Source organism: Scomber japonicus, chromosome 11, assembly GCF_027409825.1.
Source record: "Scomber japonicus isolate fScoJap1 chromosome 11, fScoJap1.pri, whole genome shotgun sequence".
Taxonomy (NCBI): Eukaryota; Metazoa; Chordata; class Actinopteri; order Scombriformes; family Scombridae; genus Scomber; species Scomber japonicus.
Window position 1 is genome coordinate 15872562 of NC_070588.1, and position 20694 is coordinate 15893255.

The 20694-nt window shown below is 38.7% G+C and overlaps 1 protein-coding gene across 3 annotated transcripts; it reads left to right on the forward strand.

Moving 5' to 3' along the window:
• The first annotated feature begins 5479 nt into the window (after window positions 1-5479).
• Window positions 5480-18594, forward strand: sp3a (sp3a transcription factor). Of its 3 annotated transcripts, XM_053328775.1 has the most exons (8): window positions 5480-5619; window positions 6499-6596; window positions 6905-7003; window positions 8837-9520; window positions 9671-10091; window positions 12484-12670; window positions 12787-12983; window positions 16466-18594. In XM_053328775.1, exons 1-8 carry the CDS (start codon window positions 5613-5615, stop codon window positions 16756-16758), a joined length of 1986 nt encoding a protein of 661 aa, XP_053184750.1. In that variant the 5' UTR covers window positions 5480-5612; the 3' UTR covers window positions 16759-18594. The 3 variants fall into 3 exon arrangements, with proteins under 3 accessions (XP_053184750.1, XP_053184748.1, XP_053184749.1); XM_053328773.1 differs by having other exon boundaries at window positions 8837-10091; XM_053328774.1 differs by lacking the exon at window positions 6905-7003 and having other exon boundaries at window positions 8837-10091.
• The last annotated feature ends 2100 nt before the right edge of the window (window positions 18595-20694 follow it).

A 20694-nucleotide genomic window follows, 5' to 3' on the forward strand; every position in this document is an offset into this window, starting at 1 on the left:
GTATTGAGTGGGAAGCTGCATGGGGATGGTGATAGCGGTCCTGCCGACCACTGATTAGAGAATTAAAAGACACAGCTGACACTGACTGTAGCAGAGAGGGGACGATTATAATTAAATCTGCTAAGTGATGCTTATTTTAGAAGGGCAAATGCAGGATGCAGGTGTTTCGGCCAAAAGAAGTGGTCAGTTTAAATTATTATTTGTAAAGTGATTGAGTTAACCTTTCATTTGCAGTTTTTATTTCATTTATGATTGATGAATATGTGTTTGTCATCATCAGTACAGTACTAAGCTACAATCCTTAATAATTATTGTCAGAATAGCATCTTTGTTAACAGCTTTCTTACTCACATCCCTGAACAATAAGAACAAATACACACCTACAAATTTACATAAAAATATACTTTTTTTCATAAAAGTCCACATTTTTGATATGCTGTATGAAAATAGAAGTCAACACAATCCAATCCACAAGCAGAACCAGAGAACGATTCCTGTTGTCTGGAGTATGTTTTTCTCGCCCCTATACTTTGTGTGTAAGTGTTTGTGAAGCATTTATGCTGATGGAATTGTATGGCTGCAGCAGCAGTGCTCCAAAGTAAGATTGTATTCACCGTGGGAGTCCGAACAAAGAGCTGTAGATCAGCAGTGCTTTGCTGAATATCTTGTAACCATTAAGACTACAGAGAACAAAATGGCCTTTTGATGGGAACAAAAAGATTGAATAAAAATGGTCATTTTACAGAGATAGTATTGCATATCCAAGTTTTGGATAGAATGTTTTATGGAGCAGAGCCTGTGCTAGCACTACAAAGCATAGTGTTTGTCATGGAAATAAGGTGGATTATAGTCTTTAAGGTTTCAGATCAGTGGCAAAATATAGGATTGTGTCTGTTGTGGTTAGATGTAACGAAAGTTGGATGACAACGTGTGAATCAAATAATGCTTACTTTGCTTGGTAGTTCGCATTACCACTGATTTTAATCACCCAGACATTTTTTCATGCAGCTTATCCAGGATATTCTTCGCAAGGAGGTAGTTGCTACCAGCATGTTCAGCTCTCATATACTGTCTCCTATACAACAACAGGCTGTTTTTAGCCAACTGTTTGCTAAGTGAAACCATACAAATCCTCTGGAGAGCACAATAGGGGCTTCAATCAAAACTGTTTTTGCATTCTTCTGGGGTTGGTGGTGGTGTTGGCCAACCTAAACCCCACATAGAAGATTATTTATCTGCTGTAGTTTTGAGGCTCAGAGACTGATGAGTTGTTCCCAGTGGTCTGGGTGGTGGAGTATTTTGTTTTTCATAAAGTGACAATAACTCTTTCCAGGAGGAGTAATAAAGCTATTTAGAATCATGCAGATGTTGTTTAGGAACAAAACACCATAAAAGTTTTTTGTTCTGTACGTATGTCCTCAAATATTGGGGATATTAACAAATTTGCTATCACAGGAGAAGCAAGAATGAATAAATTGTAAAACTTGTTTGGTGTAATTTCTCTTATGACTTCATGGAGCACATTTCAAAGTAAACATGCAGACATAACCAACAGTTAATGTGAAAGCAAATATGTATAAAATTATTAATAATCATAATCAGGTGACGTGGTTGGACTGTGAAAGCTGCCAAACCGGACTAACCTTCCTAAGGAATAAAAACCACTCCAAAAATGTGACAAATTCTCTGTTGGTACAAATGTTCTGTCAGCACCATCAATCAAGCGGTGCCACTCTGCCCCGAGGCAAACCACAGCGGGATCAAACCAAAACGGGCACAAAGTGGAAAGCGTGCTTTAGAACACACGCCCAAGAAAACAGACCACGGCCTGATGCTGTAAATCATATGCACACCAAAGACTTTTGAAGACTTACAAAAAAAATTTAAGAATTTGTAACAAATAAACATATAAATAACTATAACGTTTTTCAGAGCAGTAACTATGCACAAGGGATTTTGTTGGGAAACTCAATGGCTATTATATAAATAAGTATTGTATCATATCATTACAGAGAGGGATTATCTCTATTTTGGATGACAATAATTGTTGCCATGTTATAATTATTGCTATTGTGTGACTTCTCAGTCTGACACTTGTGCTCTATACTGTTCACAGAATAGACCTGAAATCAATATAGAATCAGAATCAAAATAACAATTCATGTTCATTTATGAGGATTTATGCAACAATTTCAAACTAGTCATGTTGCACTATTTTGATACAACTTGACGCTTTGATTTATGACAGTCTATGTCAGAGTGATTAATCATTGTCAGCACACTGTTGAGTGAAAAGAGGACAGATTTGACAACAAATTTAGTATCTCATTCGCATTTGAAGTTGTAATTAACAACAAATGTTACTTTTCTGTATATTCTAGTATTTTTGCAACAGATTAGATTTCATTTTTTAATGAACACTGGAAAAAAAATGTTTTTAGCACCCAGTACAATAAATGAATGTCATATACAGTATACTAAAGCCTGACATACACATTTTGCAATACCATGTGTCATGTGTATCATTTCTTTTTACTGTACCTTGTATCTAAGCGGCATATTTCAACCCCTGTGCATTGATCATCTTATATAATATTTACATTGCTACACACTCTTGCACTATTAATACACAACCAATCAGACCTCAACCTCTGTTTCTAAAATCTTCCTCACAATAACATATATTGCATATAGATGCTAACTGTAAGTATTGTTGTTTAGTTGTTTTTTATGTATATAGATGTATGTCTTATGTGTATGTAATATCTATATTGTTCACTTATTTTTGATTAACCTTGTCGTCTTTGTTTAGTGTTGTGTCTACATTTACATAGTGTGCATCTGTATACTGTATTTCCACAGTAGAAATGACTATAAAAACACTTCATGCAACCATCTTAACGTATAACAGTTGATTCTTTGAACCTCTGACAAAAAAGGTACAGTTGTTCCTGTCTCAGGAGCTTCAGAGTTGTCCATAATACACATTTGATATTCCATCCACACTTCTCCATGCTGCACCAGTTTCAATTTTCTCTCTCAAGTCCCATTTACAGTGTCCCACAAGGTGCCTCCAGCAGGGCAGTTTCTCTCCGTGGGGTCACTCTCTCTTGGACTGGCCTTCACAAAAACAACTGTCAATATGTTAATATGAAAGACTCAGAGCCATTGTGGACTAACTCGGTCACTCCTCTTATCTTTCATATTTCTGCACTGTCACATCAATAACAATGTTCACTCCTAGACAATGCTAGGAAGAGGCTTTTGCATTGAATAATTATGTTTTGCTTATAGTTTTTATACATATATTCTGTGCAGATCTGTTAATAAAGCACATTATGTGTATCATATTTCTTCACCATAATAACAAAGAAAACAGAAAGCTGGAAGGTCTGTGTGCGTGCAATGAGCAGGTCATAGATACAGGTCTATTTACAGTTACATGTATCACACCGAATCCTTATAGATGTACTGAAAATTCCCACTGGGTAATTGTTGTACAGACTTTTCTCTCGGGAGGGGAATACAAAGTCTGTCAATACAGTTTGCAGCTTGAGCAGGAGACAGCACTCACAGGTCTGAAGACAGACACTGTGGCAGATATGTGTCTCATGGAGGCCACTGCATCCACCAGGGTGCTAGATCTGGTGTTGCTTTTAGGATATTTGACTTTTGCCTTTAACTTGGAGGTCTTTGTAGAAATTGTTGATACGTTTCCAAGGACTCCAGGAGTAAGACAGACATAGCTGCAAGGTTTTTCTAAAGCTGTTTCCATTGGCCTGTGTTTACCTGACACTTGGATTGACAGCAGAGTGATTGGAAATATCCTCCATTCACTGCCGTGAGCTCCTGAGTGCACGGAAAGTGCTTTTGTAGTCTGGCTGTAATGGGCCAAGTTTGAATTGAAGGTTGAGAGAAATAGCCTCACTGCGTTCGCGCACTGTGAGGAACTGACACACCACAAATAATACTCAGAAGTGGGGTCCTGATAGCATCACAGGCACAGAGCAGGTACAATAGCATGCAGGCTCTCATTTCAATGCACTTTCACAATGTTGTAACGTGCACAAGAGGTATGGGGGGTGAAATCAAATCACATACAAACTCAGATTTTGTCTTGATTGTGTGATTTCTTTTAAATAATCAACACAAAAGACTTCAAACACAATTGCTGATGATTTTCAAGTAAGAAAATTGTACTACATGGATGGAAACCTGCCGGCATCAGAGCAAAATTCAGATTCATTGTAATCATCTTGGTTTTGGTGCCATAAATTGAATAAATCTATTTTGTAAATTTGAATTAGGGTAGCACTAATCTTATCAGGTTTGCTTAATTTCCTTTATCAATGTCATTGAAAACTTCTGATAAATATTTGGCCTACTCTAAGTGTATTTATATGCTAGAAAATATACATTGCAATATGTGTAAATGGTAGCAATGCATAATAAACTGGCTGAAGCTCCATAAAAAAACTAAGGAAGATGCTTTTTGTTGTTTTATTTATTGTTTGTTTCATCTATTTATGCTTGATTAGAATTGTTTTTATTGGGTTGTGTTTTGTTTATATATAGAATATATATATATATATATATATATATATATATATATATATATATATATATATATATATATATATATATGTACACACACACACACACACACACACACACTTTCCCCAGTTCCCCAGTTTTATTATTTTTTAATATCAGCACTTATTTTAATATTCTGTACTATTGTGAGCCATTGCTATGACATTTTGTTTGGATGTGCAGTGTATAGTGTATAATCTGAATGACAAATAAAATCTATTATCTATTCTATCTATATTGTATTGTGTGAAGCACCTTGTAACTTCGGTTTTGAAAGGTGCTATATAAATAAAGTATAAGTTAAGTTTTATTATAAAGGAGGGTTGACTAGTGGAGCAATCAGAGTGGCAGGACATGATTAATGTGTGTTTATAAAGTAAAAAACATTTAATGTTTATCTCAGCACTCCTTGCACTCTTCACTTCTTTGCACTATCTGTATCCTGTTTGCAGTATAGTTATTCTTTGTGTATTCATGAGGACTGTTGCAATGTTCTGTGGCCAATAAAGATTATTCTAATTATCGAGACTCTGAAGGGGTGCCTGTCATAATGCCCCAAAACCTAAAAATTAAGAGGGTTATATGCAGAAGATGAATAAAAGAATGTTTTTGTGATGTACTGCACAGGTTTAATTCACCGATAAAAAGACACCAAGGTGACTACAGCTTTCACTACCATCAACACCGACACCGTAAAACTGGAACATGAATAATAAACAGGAAAAGAGTACGACAAAAGGATGATTGACATGTAAACTGTCCAAACAGTGTCACGGCATGCAAAACATAGAACCAATCGACGCTCTGAAGGAAGGCGGGACTTCCGACGTGTGACGCAAACACACCCAGTCACCCCTGCAGGCCCCACCCTTTGTGTTACCCACCGCCCGTCAATCAAAACAGACACAAAATCCTGACACTTATCACCCTTTTCTACGCGTATACAATCAATATAACTCGATGATCATGTCCGGTGGCTTGTGACTACCAGGACTCTCCGTTTGACGACAAGTCACACAATGACTGGTATGTAAATATCGATATTTATTCTTCACCCACGGAGAGCTAACCCAGCTATCCTCTGTGGCTAAATTAGCTCGCTAGCAGGCTATCAGTGTCGCTGGATGGCGATAGTGCTAATCATCACCGGCTAAGTTAGCAGTAGCGGCTAACGCTGCGCTTAGCTTACTAGATTAGCTTGTTTAGGACACATCAGTATTTCGCTTCACTTTAGGCTAATTATTCATACAGTGCTGTTTGGGGTGTGTTTGTAAGCACAGTGATTAGCGGTGACTGTGTTGTTGGCTGGACCCAATATTGTAGGATGCAGTGATGGAAAGTAACGTATATTTCCTCAAGTAATGTATTTAAGTACAATTTTGAGGTCTCAATATTCATATTTGATGCTACTTTACATTCACACTCCACTGCATTTCAATATCGGACTTTTTTACAGCTTTAGTTACTTTTCAGATGAAGATCTGAACATATGATCGGTTTATTATACATACGTTGTTATTGATCAGCTCCACTTTGACATTAAAATGTTGTTTACATGTACACATCGTCATTAATCAGTTTTAGTACTATAATAATATATACTGTACACATGTGTGATTAATATGATACTCTAAATGGAGCCAGCCTTCATAATAAGTACTTTTACTTTACTTTAATACCTTTACTACATTTAGTTGCTAATACTAATAATAATTAAGTAGTATTTTTCATGCAGGACTTTTACCTGTAGTATTTTTACATTGCTGTATTGGTGCTTATACTTAAGTACAGGATCCAAGTACTTCTTGACCACCATTGATGAAAAGTAACAGCCAGCTGTAGTCCTGTATGTGAGCATAAGATTTGTTCAGGTAATGCTAGCTGATTTGTCCTTTTATTATTCAGCCCCAGAACAGCCAATGAAATCAGCAGACATGGCTGCCATGGATGTGGACAGCAGTCAAAGCGGCTTTTTGCAGCACGAAGATGGCCGGGGCTGTCAGGTAAGATTTTATTTGTCAGTTTACAGCAAATGAGAGGTGCTGAACGTTCACACTTGGAGTAGGAGCGATATTGTACCCTCATTTGAACCCCTCAGGCAGTACATCCATTGGCTGAAGTGACAGACTTCAAACTCCAAGCGTCACCTGAACATCACCTGGGTGTTATTTCAAGTGCTGCCCGAGGGGATCAACACAAAAACAAGATAATCCTTTAACCTCCAATCTTTAGTGAATGAATCACACTTTCTTTGTGGCCCAGACTAATGGCCACCCGCTTTCTTCCTTTTAAACGTGCCCATTGTGAGTAGGACACTCAGCCTTCACCCCTCGACCTGCTAGCAACCACCTGCACTAAGGTTGGGTCACCGTCGTCAGAGGTGGACAGAGGTGCTGCTGCCGCTGATGTGGTAAGTCAGCACCTCTGCTAGAGTCGACAGCACTGCAGTTGAAGTGAAGCCTTCGATCATAGCTGGGCTGCAGTAAACTGGTGGTGGGAGCGTAGCTTTGCTTGCACTTGCTTTAATTGCATTATAGCCACTGCTTTTTGGGATTAAGATCGGGGATGTTTCATGGTAGCAACTGGGATGATTTTACCTGTTTAATGATGATCCATCAAAGTTTCATTATGTATTGATTTTAAAGTAATGACCAACTACAGCAGACTGTACCAACGTTTCTAAGCAAAGCTCACTGTATTACTCTGAATGTGTTTAACATTTAGCATTTACCAATTGTTATAAAACAACAAAATCAGTAACCACAGAAAATATATTATGTCCCAGTAGTAGTTCTACCTGGAGTCGGACATTAGCATTTTTACCTTTCAAGCTTCAGTATTATTTAATTCACACATTTTTTCTTAAGCAGTGTATGAAGAAAACTCTTCAAATCATGTTTCTGGTCCTTTATGCACTGCATGTACTTGAGCTAAACAACCATATCCTCTATACCCCTTAAAGGTGGTTTGAACAGGGAGTGCAGTGTGATCAGGACTGACATCTTTAAATTATTGTATACAGTCAACAGCTCATACTGATTCTGATGAGTCTATTATGTGCTTCAAGCTTCAAACAACAGCAACATCAACTATGAATTATAAGTTCATCAGCTCTTTAACAACTCATGATAAGTTTATGTAGGTCAAGCTGTTATGTGACTGTTATTGGATTTGGTTTTGCATTTGTTCTTACTGATGAGATTGTTTATCATCAGTTGTATGTGTTAGCGTCAAAACAGCCAACTGAACCAGGATTTTAAGTTTTAGCTGACATGATTTTCTCCAGATCTTGCTGAATGATTTTATAAGGGTGTCAGTGAATTTATGCATGAATCTAAAAACACAGAACTCAGATGACAGCAATAAGATTACAATTATGACGTATGATTTATCAAAGCTTTGATGAGGAGTAGGGGGTAATTGTTTCATATATTCTGCTGGCCAACCTTGTTTTCACTGAAGAGAACGATGTTCCACTGTGTTGTATCCAAACTGAATGTACTGTATTGCTAAATATTTCTCCAAATTTCTCTAAATGGAAAAATGTTAAGAAAGACATGAAGGATGCCACTGTCACTTAAAGGCGTTTGCTAAGAGCATTGACAGGAGAGTTAAGTTTAACTTTATAGTAAATTAACAATTAGTATTAGAAAACTGGCTTCACACAGCACCTGTTTGAAAGAGTCAAAACAAACACTGGTGTATGTGTGCTTTTGCTCTGGATATTGACACTGTTATGCAAATCTGACGTGGATCAAACTGACATTGAAGGGAAGCCTGAAAAGCTGGTCCAGGTGAATCAAGAAGATAAATAAAACTTTGAGCACATTTAGGTGTAGCATAAACTGCTGTCAATCATGAAAGTTCCCTCATTGGTTTATGTTTATGTAGCACTGACTGTAGGTGTGACTTCAGGTTTACAACTCTTGAATGTGACCCTTAAGCAGATCACAACTAAAACACTAAAAGGAAACAATGGATTTTTTTCTTTTTTGTTTTGGATCAAAAGAACCAAACTCCCAGTATGAACACAGCCAACTCCAAATTTCAACCCCTCCCTGCTTTTACTGACTCAAAGAATTTTGCTTATTTTGCCTCCACACATTTCTGACACAGATTGTGTAAACAGCAAGCAAAATTTTCTTAATTCTTCTAAGTAAGTGCTTTGCATTGCTTAAGCTAATTCATTAAGAATAAGTCCTTAATCTTTGCATTTGTTAATGTCAGTTGTTTTCTTTCTCAGACAACAGGTGTAACATCTACGCATCTTGCGGAGACTGATAAATGGGAGGTGTTAACCTCCACAGCATCAGCAAAGGATGAATCTGGAATGATACAGATCCAAAGTCAAGGAATATTAACATCAAACGGACAGTATGTTCTTCCTCTCCAGAACTTACAGAGTCAGCCAATTTTTGTGTCGTCAGGAACAGACGCCTCTTCTGCCAATTCAGTGCCTAACATTCAGTACCAAGTAATTCCTCAGATTCAGACAGCAGATGGACAGCTGAGCTTCTCCACGTCCGGCATGGAAGCAGCAACTTTGACTCAGGATGCCACGGGGCAAATTCAGATCTTGCCTGATGGTAGCCAGAGTCTCAGTGTGACATCAACTGCAAACATCCTTAATAACAACCAGAACCTCATATCACAGACTGGTAATGTCCAGCAGATCCAAGGGGTGTCTATTGGCAGCTCCGCCTTCAACAACCAGGGTCAGGTTGTTACTAACGTGCCTGTGGGTTTGCCCGGGAACATTACTTTTGTTCCTATTAACAGTGTGGACTTGGACTCCCTCGGCCTGTCTGGTGCTCAGACTATAGCAACAGGGGTCACTGCTGATGGCCAACTCATTATGACAAGTCAACCTACAGATGGCTCAGAGAGTCTGACGAAGACAGATGATCACCTGTCGCAGACGATACCAGTAAGTGACTCAAATTCAAATCCTGATATATTTGTGCCAACGTCTTCCTCTCAGCTACAAGATCCAACAAATGAATCTGGTCTGCTGACACAAGACACTTCATTGTCATCAATGGCTACAGAGCAAACTAACTCAAGTTCTGGTCTTCAGGAGGGTTTCATCCAACAGAATCAAGAGCAGAGCATCCAGGTGTCCGCAGGTCAGCCCATGATCCAGCTGCAGCAGGTGCCTGTTCACACCAGCAACGGTCAGGTGGTTCAGTCGGTGGCGACAGACGGGCAGGGCCTGCAAAATGTACAGCTCATCAACCCGGGAACCTTCATCATCCAAGCCCAGACGGTCACGCCGTCAGGCCAGATACAGTGGCAGACCTTCCAGGTGCAAGGGGTGCAGAACCTGCAGAACCTTCAGCTACCCACCACACCACCCCAGCAGATAACCCTGGCTCCAGTTCAGACCCTGTCTCTGGGTTCCAATCCAGTCAGCATTAGCACAGGGCACATCCCCAACCTGCAAACAGTGACGGTGAACTCAGTGGCGCAACAGGAAGGAGATACAGACACTCCTGGAGGTACAGTAGTTCTTTTTATTATGAGATTATACATAGAAAACAAACCCTGCACACTCATAAACCCTCACACATGATTTCACCCAAGTTCACTGCTCAGACGTCATCTCAGGACTGAATGGGCGTGTAACAAACTGTGCTGTGACATCTTTTTAATTCTCCTGTTACCTTGGTTTCACCTGTTAGGGCAGTACAAATTAGACCTTTATTATTCTTATTGTACATGGTGTCAGACCTCATGTAATTTGTAGCCAAGCTCCTCCCATCCTTAACCTGAGCAGATGTCCCATTAGCCAGAATAATTCAAAACACCCGTGAGGGTGTGTAAGCATGGCCTTCAATGGTTCCAGTGTCATTTACATGCCAGGGCAATGTACTGGTTCGCTTGATATTTAAGTTCTTGCATTTTTTTGTAAAGATCTGAGCACTAGTGTTTATTACACTAATATGATAAAGGTGAAGGAAGATTTGTTTGTGTGCAATTTCAGGGCTTTTGTCAATCACATTATTTGTCTTTTTAATATCATGTGCACTGACCTCTTGGACAGAAGACATTTTGACATGTCACAGTACGAAAAGCACAACTGTAAATAATACAATTAAGGCTGAGTTCCATTTAGCTGCTTCAGTTTCAGTCTTGCTGTTGAGCATGTTTTTCATTTTCTCGCCCTGCGCCCACATTGTCTAAATAGGAAATGCACTTGCACCAGTCTGTGCGCCTATGGGGGTGTTGGTCTCAAAATGATGTTGCTATTTTGAGGCAGAGGAAAGCGATTGCGCTACAGGTCTAAAGTCTAAAGTTACTGTTATTTAAGGGGCGCATCATCAAGAGTCAAATATGCTCCTATATAGACAGGTATATAGGCATATAAACATTACAAATAAAAGGACCAGAATGTGAATTCATATTATGATGTACATCAACATATTAAAAATACATGTCATATTAGTTAGTCATAATATTTATCAGATTTAATTAATTGTAAAAAAAAAATGGAGAGTGCCGCTGTGGACAGTCCTAACAACCTATGAAAGTCTGTAGCCTCTGAGATGCTGCACAGAGCACAGTGCCATTACGCACAGCCACTCACTGTTTATTAAATCAGCTGATGACACTAGGCTGCTGCAGTATAACTACACACACCTCTACACTCATCAGACTGGTTGGCTTTATATGAATTAAATGTGAGGTTTGCAGCTCATCAGCCAACTTTCCTTTCAGCAAAAGTAAAAAGTGAAAGTATTATTGAAACGCATTGCTGGGTAAATGTGCTGTTATAATAGCAATCCGCCAAAGTGACAGTGCTCCTGGATATTAAAAGGAATGGAAGATGACACTCTGATTGGTTTACCGCGTGTTACGCCCAAAACACGCTTATGATTAATTAGACTATGCGACTTGCGCAGTGACCATTTTTCCGCAAAGGTGGATTTGGACACGCCCCAAAGGCACACTATGCACTATAGATCATTAAAATGGGGCCCTTAGTCTTTAAAACAAGGAACCAATGTAGATCAAAAATGACCAGAGCCTAATGTCATCATAATTTCTTATTTTTCCAGTCAAAATGTTTTTTTTAATTCACAATTACATTAAGTGGAGAACATCAACCAAGGCAACGTAAGAGTTTTCATTGTCAGCAGTTTTGTCAACAGTTGTTTCTCAACAAAGCATATTGTGAATATCCTTAAAGCCACTATGTGTAGATGATTCATTTGCTTACAGCTCTCAAAACATTCACAAGTGTTTTAATGTAGGAAAATCCATCCATCTATTTTATCTTCCTGCCCAGGGCCAAGAAATCCATTGAGTGCCTTTTTAATTCATTATTGAAATTGTCACTGATACATTTTCTATTGAAGTGAGGATTTTTATCTACGTTCTATTACATGGAGTTTTACTTTGCCGCCATGCTGCCAGTAAGGCTGTGCCTGAATTAGGAATTTTAAGAAATTTGCATGGTTGCCAACGGCACTGTCAGTCAAAGAGTAGAGGACATTGTACCAGTGTCTTTTTCAATAGTAGACTAACATTCAGTACAAGCTGAGTGTATCGGAGCAGCGAACAGAAACGAGTCACACTGCCCTCTTTTTCCATCTACTTTACTATAACCATTATAGTTAGCTGTATAGTTTCATACTCAGTTTGTAAAAGTTCATATCCTGACATGCTGTTCTCCTTTGTTGCTTTGTGTGCAATAACGTGGCTAAAAAGTCTGGATTTTCTAGACTGATGATTCAAATCATTGACATTTAAGCAGACAGCCTTAGCTGACAGTCACACACTATAATAAAGCACTTCTCACTGTGGGTTTTTGCTGACCTTTGGCTCATTATTACCAGAGCTTGTGTTGATATTAATGTGTACATTAATTTCTCTGCCCTGGCTGCTCAGACATTCGGATAAAGGAAGAGCCAGATGCTGGAGACTGGCAGTTAAGCAGCGACTCCACCCTGAACACAAGTGACCTGTCCCACCTTCATGTCAGGTTGGTGGATGAGGAAGATCAGTTGGGCCAGGAGGGCAAGAGGCTGCGCAGAGTGGCATGCACTTGCCCCAACTGTAAGGAGTCAGGAGGGAGGTGAGTTAGCCTGTCCAAATGTTCATGCTCTGATAAATGTATGTGCATAGATGCAGATCCTCATCACTGCATTGGTAATAAACAGTATACTTAATGTCCACACTTGTGTTTCTCAGGGGTTCCAGCATGGGGAAGAAGAAGCAGCACATCTGTCACATCGCAGGCTGTGGGAAAGTATATGGAAAGACATCACACCTGCGAGCACACCTGCGCTGGCATTCAGGGGAGCGACCTTTTGTTTGCAGCTGGATGTTCTGTGGGAAGAGGTTCACACGCAGTGACGAGCTGCAGAGACACAGGAGAACACACACAGGTACCCTTTTTTCTCCCTTGCTGTTGGCACATCAGGAAAATCAGTAAAAATGTGTTAATGTGTGCCCTGCACAGTGTGACTCATGCAAGACATGACAGCGTTTGTCCCCCTTCAGATTTACATGTAAAATGTCAGGTTAGTATTGAAGAAGAAAAACATATCCAGATTTCACATACTTGATTGTAATTTTCCAGTTCAAAGAGGTTTTAAAGGGTTTACAGAATTTGTTCTGCTGTCTAATTTTCAGACTCTGATAACATCAGATTATGTAACAAAAAAAGATGTGAGTGACATGGTGTACTTATCAAAAGAGTCACCTGTTTTTATCTCAGGATTCTCCATCAAATCTGAACACTTGTGTTGGTTCCTCTAATCTACTTTGAATGTTATCGAATAACTCAAAACACTGAAAATGTTCTGTAGCCATGTGGTACACAGGTTTAAAAAATGTTCCTGTAAATGCAGAAAGCTGTACCCTATGAGACAGTCACTGGCTACTTTATCAGGTTTTGTTGACATTGTCAGAAAGATGATCATTTTAATTCATGTTTATTATTGAGGGGGTAGTGGGTGATGGTGGTGTAATGGAGTGCATTATATTGAATGGTGATTCTAATATTTTGTCCACTTCATTAACATACACACAGAGAGTGTAAAGGGACATGGGGAAAAGGAAAAAAATTAAATGGTTCTGATGAGCACAAGATACTTTTCTCGTGAGCACGATAAAGTATCTTGTGCTCACCAGAAAGTATTGCACGCGCACATGATGTCTGAAAGAGCAGCCTCTGCATTTCAGTTTGTGTTTCTGTGTGAAAATGACAGTACAGTTAGTTTGACTATATTTTGACCTCATTATAAGGACATTGCTGCTCTTCTTTCAAGTCGTCACCGTTATGTTGTGTCTGACCCTAACACTAAATGCAACGAGGAGTCATTATGCATGTATGGATTCCCAATCCGACCATTTGTTTGTGTATTATTTTGTCATTATTAAGGCAAAAGAACTCAATTTATGTCCATTGACATTATAATGAATAGGCTATAGGCTTAATATTAGTTTACATCCAGCGTGCTGTGTGGACTTCATTACATCTGCTGCACGGCTGCTACCACAATTATGAAGTGCTAAGTTTATTGTCTGTGACTGTGACCCTCATAAAAGTAATATTTTACAAATCTACATATAAACAAAATTCATTAAAGTAAGTCATCTGGCAACTTCTAAGTCATTCAGTTAAACTAAGTCTGTTCCTGCGAGCGTGAATGATCACTCGAAGTGATCGAACTTTCTACTTTTACTGGAGTAAAGAGTTGAATCACTACGTCTGCTTTTACTAGAGTCTTTTTTACACAAGTATCTGTAGTTCTGCATACTATACATGCATGACTCAGAAGAACATGCTTGCACTTTTTAATCATAGTGCGTTGTGTTAATTGATCGGCTGTGTTGTGTTTTACCGGCGCACAGCACACGAACACACACCTGTGCATGTTTTATGAGAGTGGACTGTCCACCAATGTGTTAGTGAATATATTTCACCAATGTTCGGTGTTTTTTTATTTTTAAATAATAATATTTTTTCCCAGTTTGAGTGCGGGCAAAGGGGGGACAGGGGAGGGGGGATATTTGTGCTTCAGCACGGTAGGGAACAATTGGGTCTAGTGTGAGTGCGCCCTGAAAGATATTTAAAACAAAATTTGAAGTCTTGTAATCTGTTTGGGTGCAAGGGATACACCACCTTGGATCACGTAGTTAATTTCATTCATGAACAGTTACAAACATCTGGCCAGCTCTATGGATATAGGTGGATGTACACAAAATGCAAGGAGAATTAGGATATTAGGCTATACATGTATTGGTTACTTTATGTGACTAAAGTTAACATTTATCTTCATCTTATCATCTTTTAGTTGGTTGATGACTTTCAGGTATATTTCGCGTTTGGAGGAAAGAGAATAAATCCACTTCTGCTGCCATTCTTTGAGCAGCGTGGAGGCTTAAGCACAGGAAGCACAACTACCCTTAATTATGCTACCTTCGGCTGCTCATGAGCACGAGTATCTTGTGCTCACCACAATGTTTTTTTTTTTCTTTTTACCATGTCCCTTTACGGGCTCCGTACATACATGATGGAGGGAAAATATTAAGAGCACTTTTCAACAGGTGCCTGTCCAAACAGCAGCAGTCAGGTGGTTCAGTCATTGGCAACGCACTAGAGCACGATGGGAGTTGTAGTGTGTCTGAGCAGTCGTTGGTACTCTTTCCTTTGTTTCAAGGACTGAATGACAAAGGTAGCCTCAAAGTCAGGCTTCAGAGTTTACAAGTAGGCCTGCCTTTGCGTGACCACATGGTTAAGGCCCAACAACATATAGCATTCAGCGACAGCATACAATAAAATATACATTGAAAATGTGGCCTTCAGTAACAGTCCTGTCTTTTCATCTTTATTTTCTTTAATGGGGAACTGTTGTGCTTTTCCTTATTTTCAGTTATACAATGTTACAGTATCAGTTGTTCATATTAACCATGGCTAAAGTGCACCTGCTTCAGACCGCTCTGAATGCTCACTTTCCAATGTTTTTATTTTTTTCTACTTTTAGCCTGAACCGATGTCGGCTTGTGCACGAGTTGACTTCTCCGTTCCACTAACATTATGGTGTTTTTCCATTGTTTTAGGGGTAATCACACTGAGCCATGACTCAAGTCGAGCTGGCACACTGTGAATGTTTTTCCATTACGTAGCACGGCAAAGTAAAATAAGTAGTTAATAAGTAATACCTGTTGGAGGTGTGCTGGTCGTCTGCAGCTCTTCATCAAACATCATCATCATCAACTGTGGTGGTTTCTGCTTGTACTATTCCTCTTTGAATTTTTTCTAACTTATATGCTGAACAAAGAGCTCGAAATATCTCCATGTTTTGTTGTGTTGAGCTCTGCTAATTTGGTGATGAACACATTTAATTTCTCATGAAAAGTGTCCTGTTATTTAGTCATTTAAAAGCTTTTAATATGAAGCAGTTAAGCAGGAAATGTTGGGTTTGCATCTGCAGTAACTTAACATGAGTCTGATACGGCTGCCCCTCAGCAGACTCTTGGAAAGCTGACCAATCAGAACAGAGTGGCCTCATCATGAGTGGGGCCTTAAAGAGACAGGAACTAAGACTGCCAATTAAGAGACAGAGGGGCTGCCAGTGCCAGTATAAGATAAATAAGGAGTGTTTTTTTTTAACTGTGAATCATGCAGAGCTACTTAAGTGGAGTATCAGAGTAAATATATAAAGCAGGAAATGAGCACAATAGGTCCCTTGTAATTTCCTTCATAAAACAAGAAAATAGACCTTTGTGTACCATTGTCTTAAACTTATCTCCTGATCTGTGAAACGTACGTATTCCCCAGATAGATAACATGTTTGACTCTTTAATAAATATATTCAGTATCAAACTCTTTATCGTTCAAACTGTCTTTTCTCTTTGGCAGGAGAGAAGAAGTTTGTCTGCCCAGAATGTTCCAAGCGCTTCATGCGGAGCGACCACCTGGCGAAGCACATTAAAACTCATCAGAACAAAAAAGGCGTGAACTCTGGCAGCGCTGTGGTGGCCTCGATGGAATCCGCGGGGTCCTCAGACAGTATCATCACCACGGCAGGCGGGACCACCCTCATCCTCACCAACATCCAGCAGGGCTCCAGCAATGCCCAGGACATCCTGGCCAATGCAGAGATTCCTCTCCAGCTCGTCACCACGGTAGCAGCCAGCGAAGTCATGGAGTGATTTACACTCCACTTATGAACTTCTGCAACCTCTCTCATATACTCCTACCTGCATTTTTATTCAAGTTTTGAAGAAAAACTAAAATTATTAAAATATATATATATATTTTAACACAGAAATAGTCAATCCTTGTCCACACTCAGTTTTTACTGAGGGGAAACTAGCAGTGGAGACTTAAAGAAGATAAAGGTGGAAGAAGACATTGCAGTAAACACACAAGGAAATGCCTTATTTTGTACAATATTGTGTAGTTGGAAATGTAGGGTGCCATTTTGTTTTGAATCTCCTTTGTTTGTTTGTTAATGATGTGTTTTTCACAGAAAATGATTGATAAGTTGAACAATTTTCTCCTTGCCTTTTGTTGATGGTATATTCTGATGATGTCCTTGGTAAGAAAGGTTTGTTCCATTTTTCTTTGAGCAAAGACTAAATCTCACAACCGAGCTAATTTTATCCAGCTGAAGTCATGTTAATGCTTACGTCCATGCAAATTTATTCATGTTATGTGTTTTGATTTGTTTTTTTACATTATGCATTTTTTCAGTGTCCTCTTTGCAGTCAGTGTGTTTGCAAATGGGCAAGCCTTCATTCCTCCATTTTCTTTATTTGCTCACACCTATTCTATTTTGCAGGTGAAAATGAAAAACAATCAGAATTTTGTATTGTAATTCCTCTTGAACATTGACACTATTGATATGATACACATTATTTGCTTATTAGATATTTTGACTGAACAGCTATTTATATTGGGCTTTACATAGAAAATGCATTTGTGATATTAAAAGTCCACAATATTTCAAATGGCTTCATTATATGTAAATCAAGTGTGTTTTTGTAAAAAACTTTTTTTGGAAGACTTCAAAACAAACAAACAAAAAAACATTGTAATATGAAGAAAAAAAGCCATTTTTGGAGGTAATTGCCAAATTTGACTACAAACTCAGGGTGAGTTGTGACTGTGTGATAGAAGTAGAGTAAATCACCCCTGTAGCCTCTCAGGCCATGTAGGGGTGTTTGTAAAGAAATGTTATGTGATGGACCAAAAGCTGAGATGAATTAAGCTGTCACCATGTTACCTATGCTTATCAAATCTGATCATGTCAGTCTTTTTTTTTCTTTGACGAGGACTACCCCTGTTCTTCTTATGGAAGCAGCTTTGCAGAATTCTTCAGCTGTATCTTTTTTCCTTCAGTCCTATCAGGCATTTGAAAAGTATCAGTGTATTCTTGAAAGCGGTACTCTTTTAACAGCACTGTTCTCATCACTTTCATCTTCTTGTTAATCCTTTTTGTATGGAAAAAAATGTTTTATATACTCCCCAAAAAAACTGTCCTCTATACCCATGTCAGTAAATGTACGATGTTTGTCTTTGTGTTGATTTTTTTTTTCATTATCTGTATGTTGCATTTCCTTTGTATGTTAATTAAGTGGGTTTTTTATATTATTTCCGATCCCCTTCCCACCAACTGTTGAATCGTTAAACTGAATACACGTACACACTGAACAGTGAATTAACTGGTGGCATATTTGATTGTTTTTTTTTCCTTCATTGTGGCAAATAATGAAAGTATGTGATGTGATCATTTTTCCTCACATGAACACACAGTCCTCTTCAAGAGATTATACTTTACCCTCTGAGTCAGATAGCAGGATGCTGTTGACACACTCACACAGCCTCTTTGTATTATGTACTAAAAAACACTGAAGGTTTATTCTCATTCAAAAATGTTCTGTATAAATATGTCAATATAACATCAATATAAACCTTTCTGTTACACTTGAAATTCCTTTTTCTTTTTTTTTTTGCTTTATTTTAAAATGATTTTTAATGTATCACAGTCGTACAATGCCTGCCTTCTCAGGGCAGCTTGATATTTTCTACTAAAATGACTAAACGTAAGACAAGTTTGAATTTTTTCCTTGTGCTTGAAACCTTTTGTACCTTTTTTTTGAAGAATTGTCAGCAAGCCAGGAGGTTCAGTCTCCCCCCGCGGCTCACACTCCGTGTTTGTAGTCCAGTAGATGTCACTGCAGCCAAGGGAGCAGGACGAGAGGTATGTTTGACCTCTTGACCTTCCCTGTGCAGCGCTGCTAAGATGAAGACAGAAGTCACTGAGGCCAACAGGAGGTGTGAACCTGCAATTAACCACAAGATAATGTCACACAGAAATGTCAGGAACATATTCTGCTGCTGGAGAACAAGGTACTGTCTCATGACTTTGAACAAACCCTACATGAGTATGAGGTGCAACTGCTCCTGGATTTAAAACCTGGATTTATGTATATTTGATATCCCTGTCTTGGTTTTCCCTTGAAAGTTTTGTCTTTTGCACACAGAAATAATGAATATATTGGCTTGGTATTACCAGCCCACTTCAGCACACATGCTGTATCACTTCTCTTTATTGCTTACACTAAATGTGACATTCCACAAATTAGGTACTGTTACTATTTTTTCTTTAAGATAAGGCTAAAAACAGCGGCATGAGGGATTGGGAAACGTATTATAGCCTACCTGGTTCGAGTGCCTGAGAACATAATTAAAATGGTAGTCTATGAAAAGCTTTATCAGGTAAATCAGAGTGAAAAGCACATGCTTTTTGAGTATGAGTCAATTTGCTGAAAATGAGTCCGCAAATGTGGTCTGTAACGTTAAAAAGGGACTCGTCCATTCATTTGCATAATTTAATGAATCCAATTCATTGTAATGCAATACCAAGTGCAGCAGGAACATAGAATGACAGTTTGAGTTAATGAAATGTGTTAACGGTATCATCATTTACTTGTATGTTAATTAGTCCAATTAATTTCCCCTGCTCGGTAATCTGAATATTGTAATAATCTTTACTCCCCTGCAGGAATGAAATCTATGATACACACACCTCTGGGACAGTCTGCGTTAAGATTTGTGGTTTTTCCAGTTGTACCGTGTGGCAGATTTGAAGAACGTGAGTGCCTTTTGACAAATAGTTTCTTCTCTTTTTGGATTTTTAATCTGTGCGTGACTGTTGTTTACCAAAGCCTGCATATGGCCTCTGCCTTCAGCTATTATGATGCAAATCTCACCGAGCAGCCAGAGTTGGAATTATACTTAAAAACGGTGTCATTTACACTGACCACCTGAATTTGAGGCCAACTTCGTAAAACCTTCATGTTTATGTCCGCTTACAGAAAAAATTAGCAGAGTTTCAACAGTTTTCAGCCCAGTTAAGAGTGGAAGCTTCAGCATAGAGAGACTGGAACTGATGCAAGACGAGTAAATCCTATTTTGGCTTTGATTTGGTGCAAACGTCTTTTCAATATTTTGTGAAACAAAATTTGCAAAAGAGGAGTGAAACACAATCCAACTCTTATTTTGGAGCGTAAAAGGAAAGCTTTTTTCAATTATGTCGCAAGCGTATTGTTTTGTTGATAGTCAGGTATCATTTCAAACAGTGCTTACACTGCAAGTTGTTTGTGTCTTTTTTATTATACCAAATAGCTTTGGTTCTTGTAGCTCGGTTTGAATAACGTTGTAATTGTACATAGTACTCAACTTCTCTTCCAATTCATGTGCAAAATGCATAAATACAATAACTGCAGAGGGAGAAGAAGACTGTAATCATGCAATAACATTTCCAACTGTATGTGTGATAGAATTCAAAATGCTATTGGGATTATGGTTCTTAAGCATTGGGAGGTAATGTGAACTGTTGGCAGAAATGACTTATTTCATTATACTGTCCCAAGTATACAAAATACTTCTGTGAGAGAGCTGCTCCTTCCCTATCCCTGCCCAATTTTAACTGTTTTCCCCAGTTGTTGAAGGATAGGTCTGCAATTTTGCAAAATGACTATTATTTGCCTTCCTCAAGGAATCAACAACTTGAGAGTACAGTGCAATGAATTGTTGGGGTTCTGCAGCTGCATTCATGTGCATGTCTTTTCTGTGAAGCA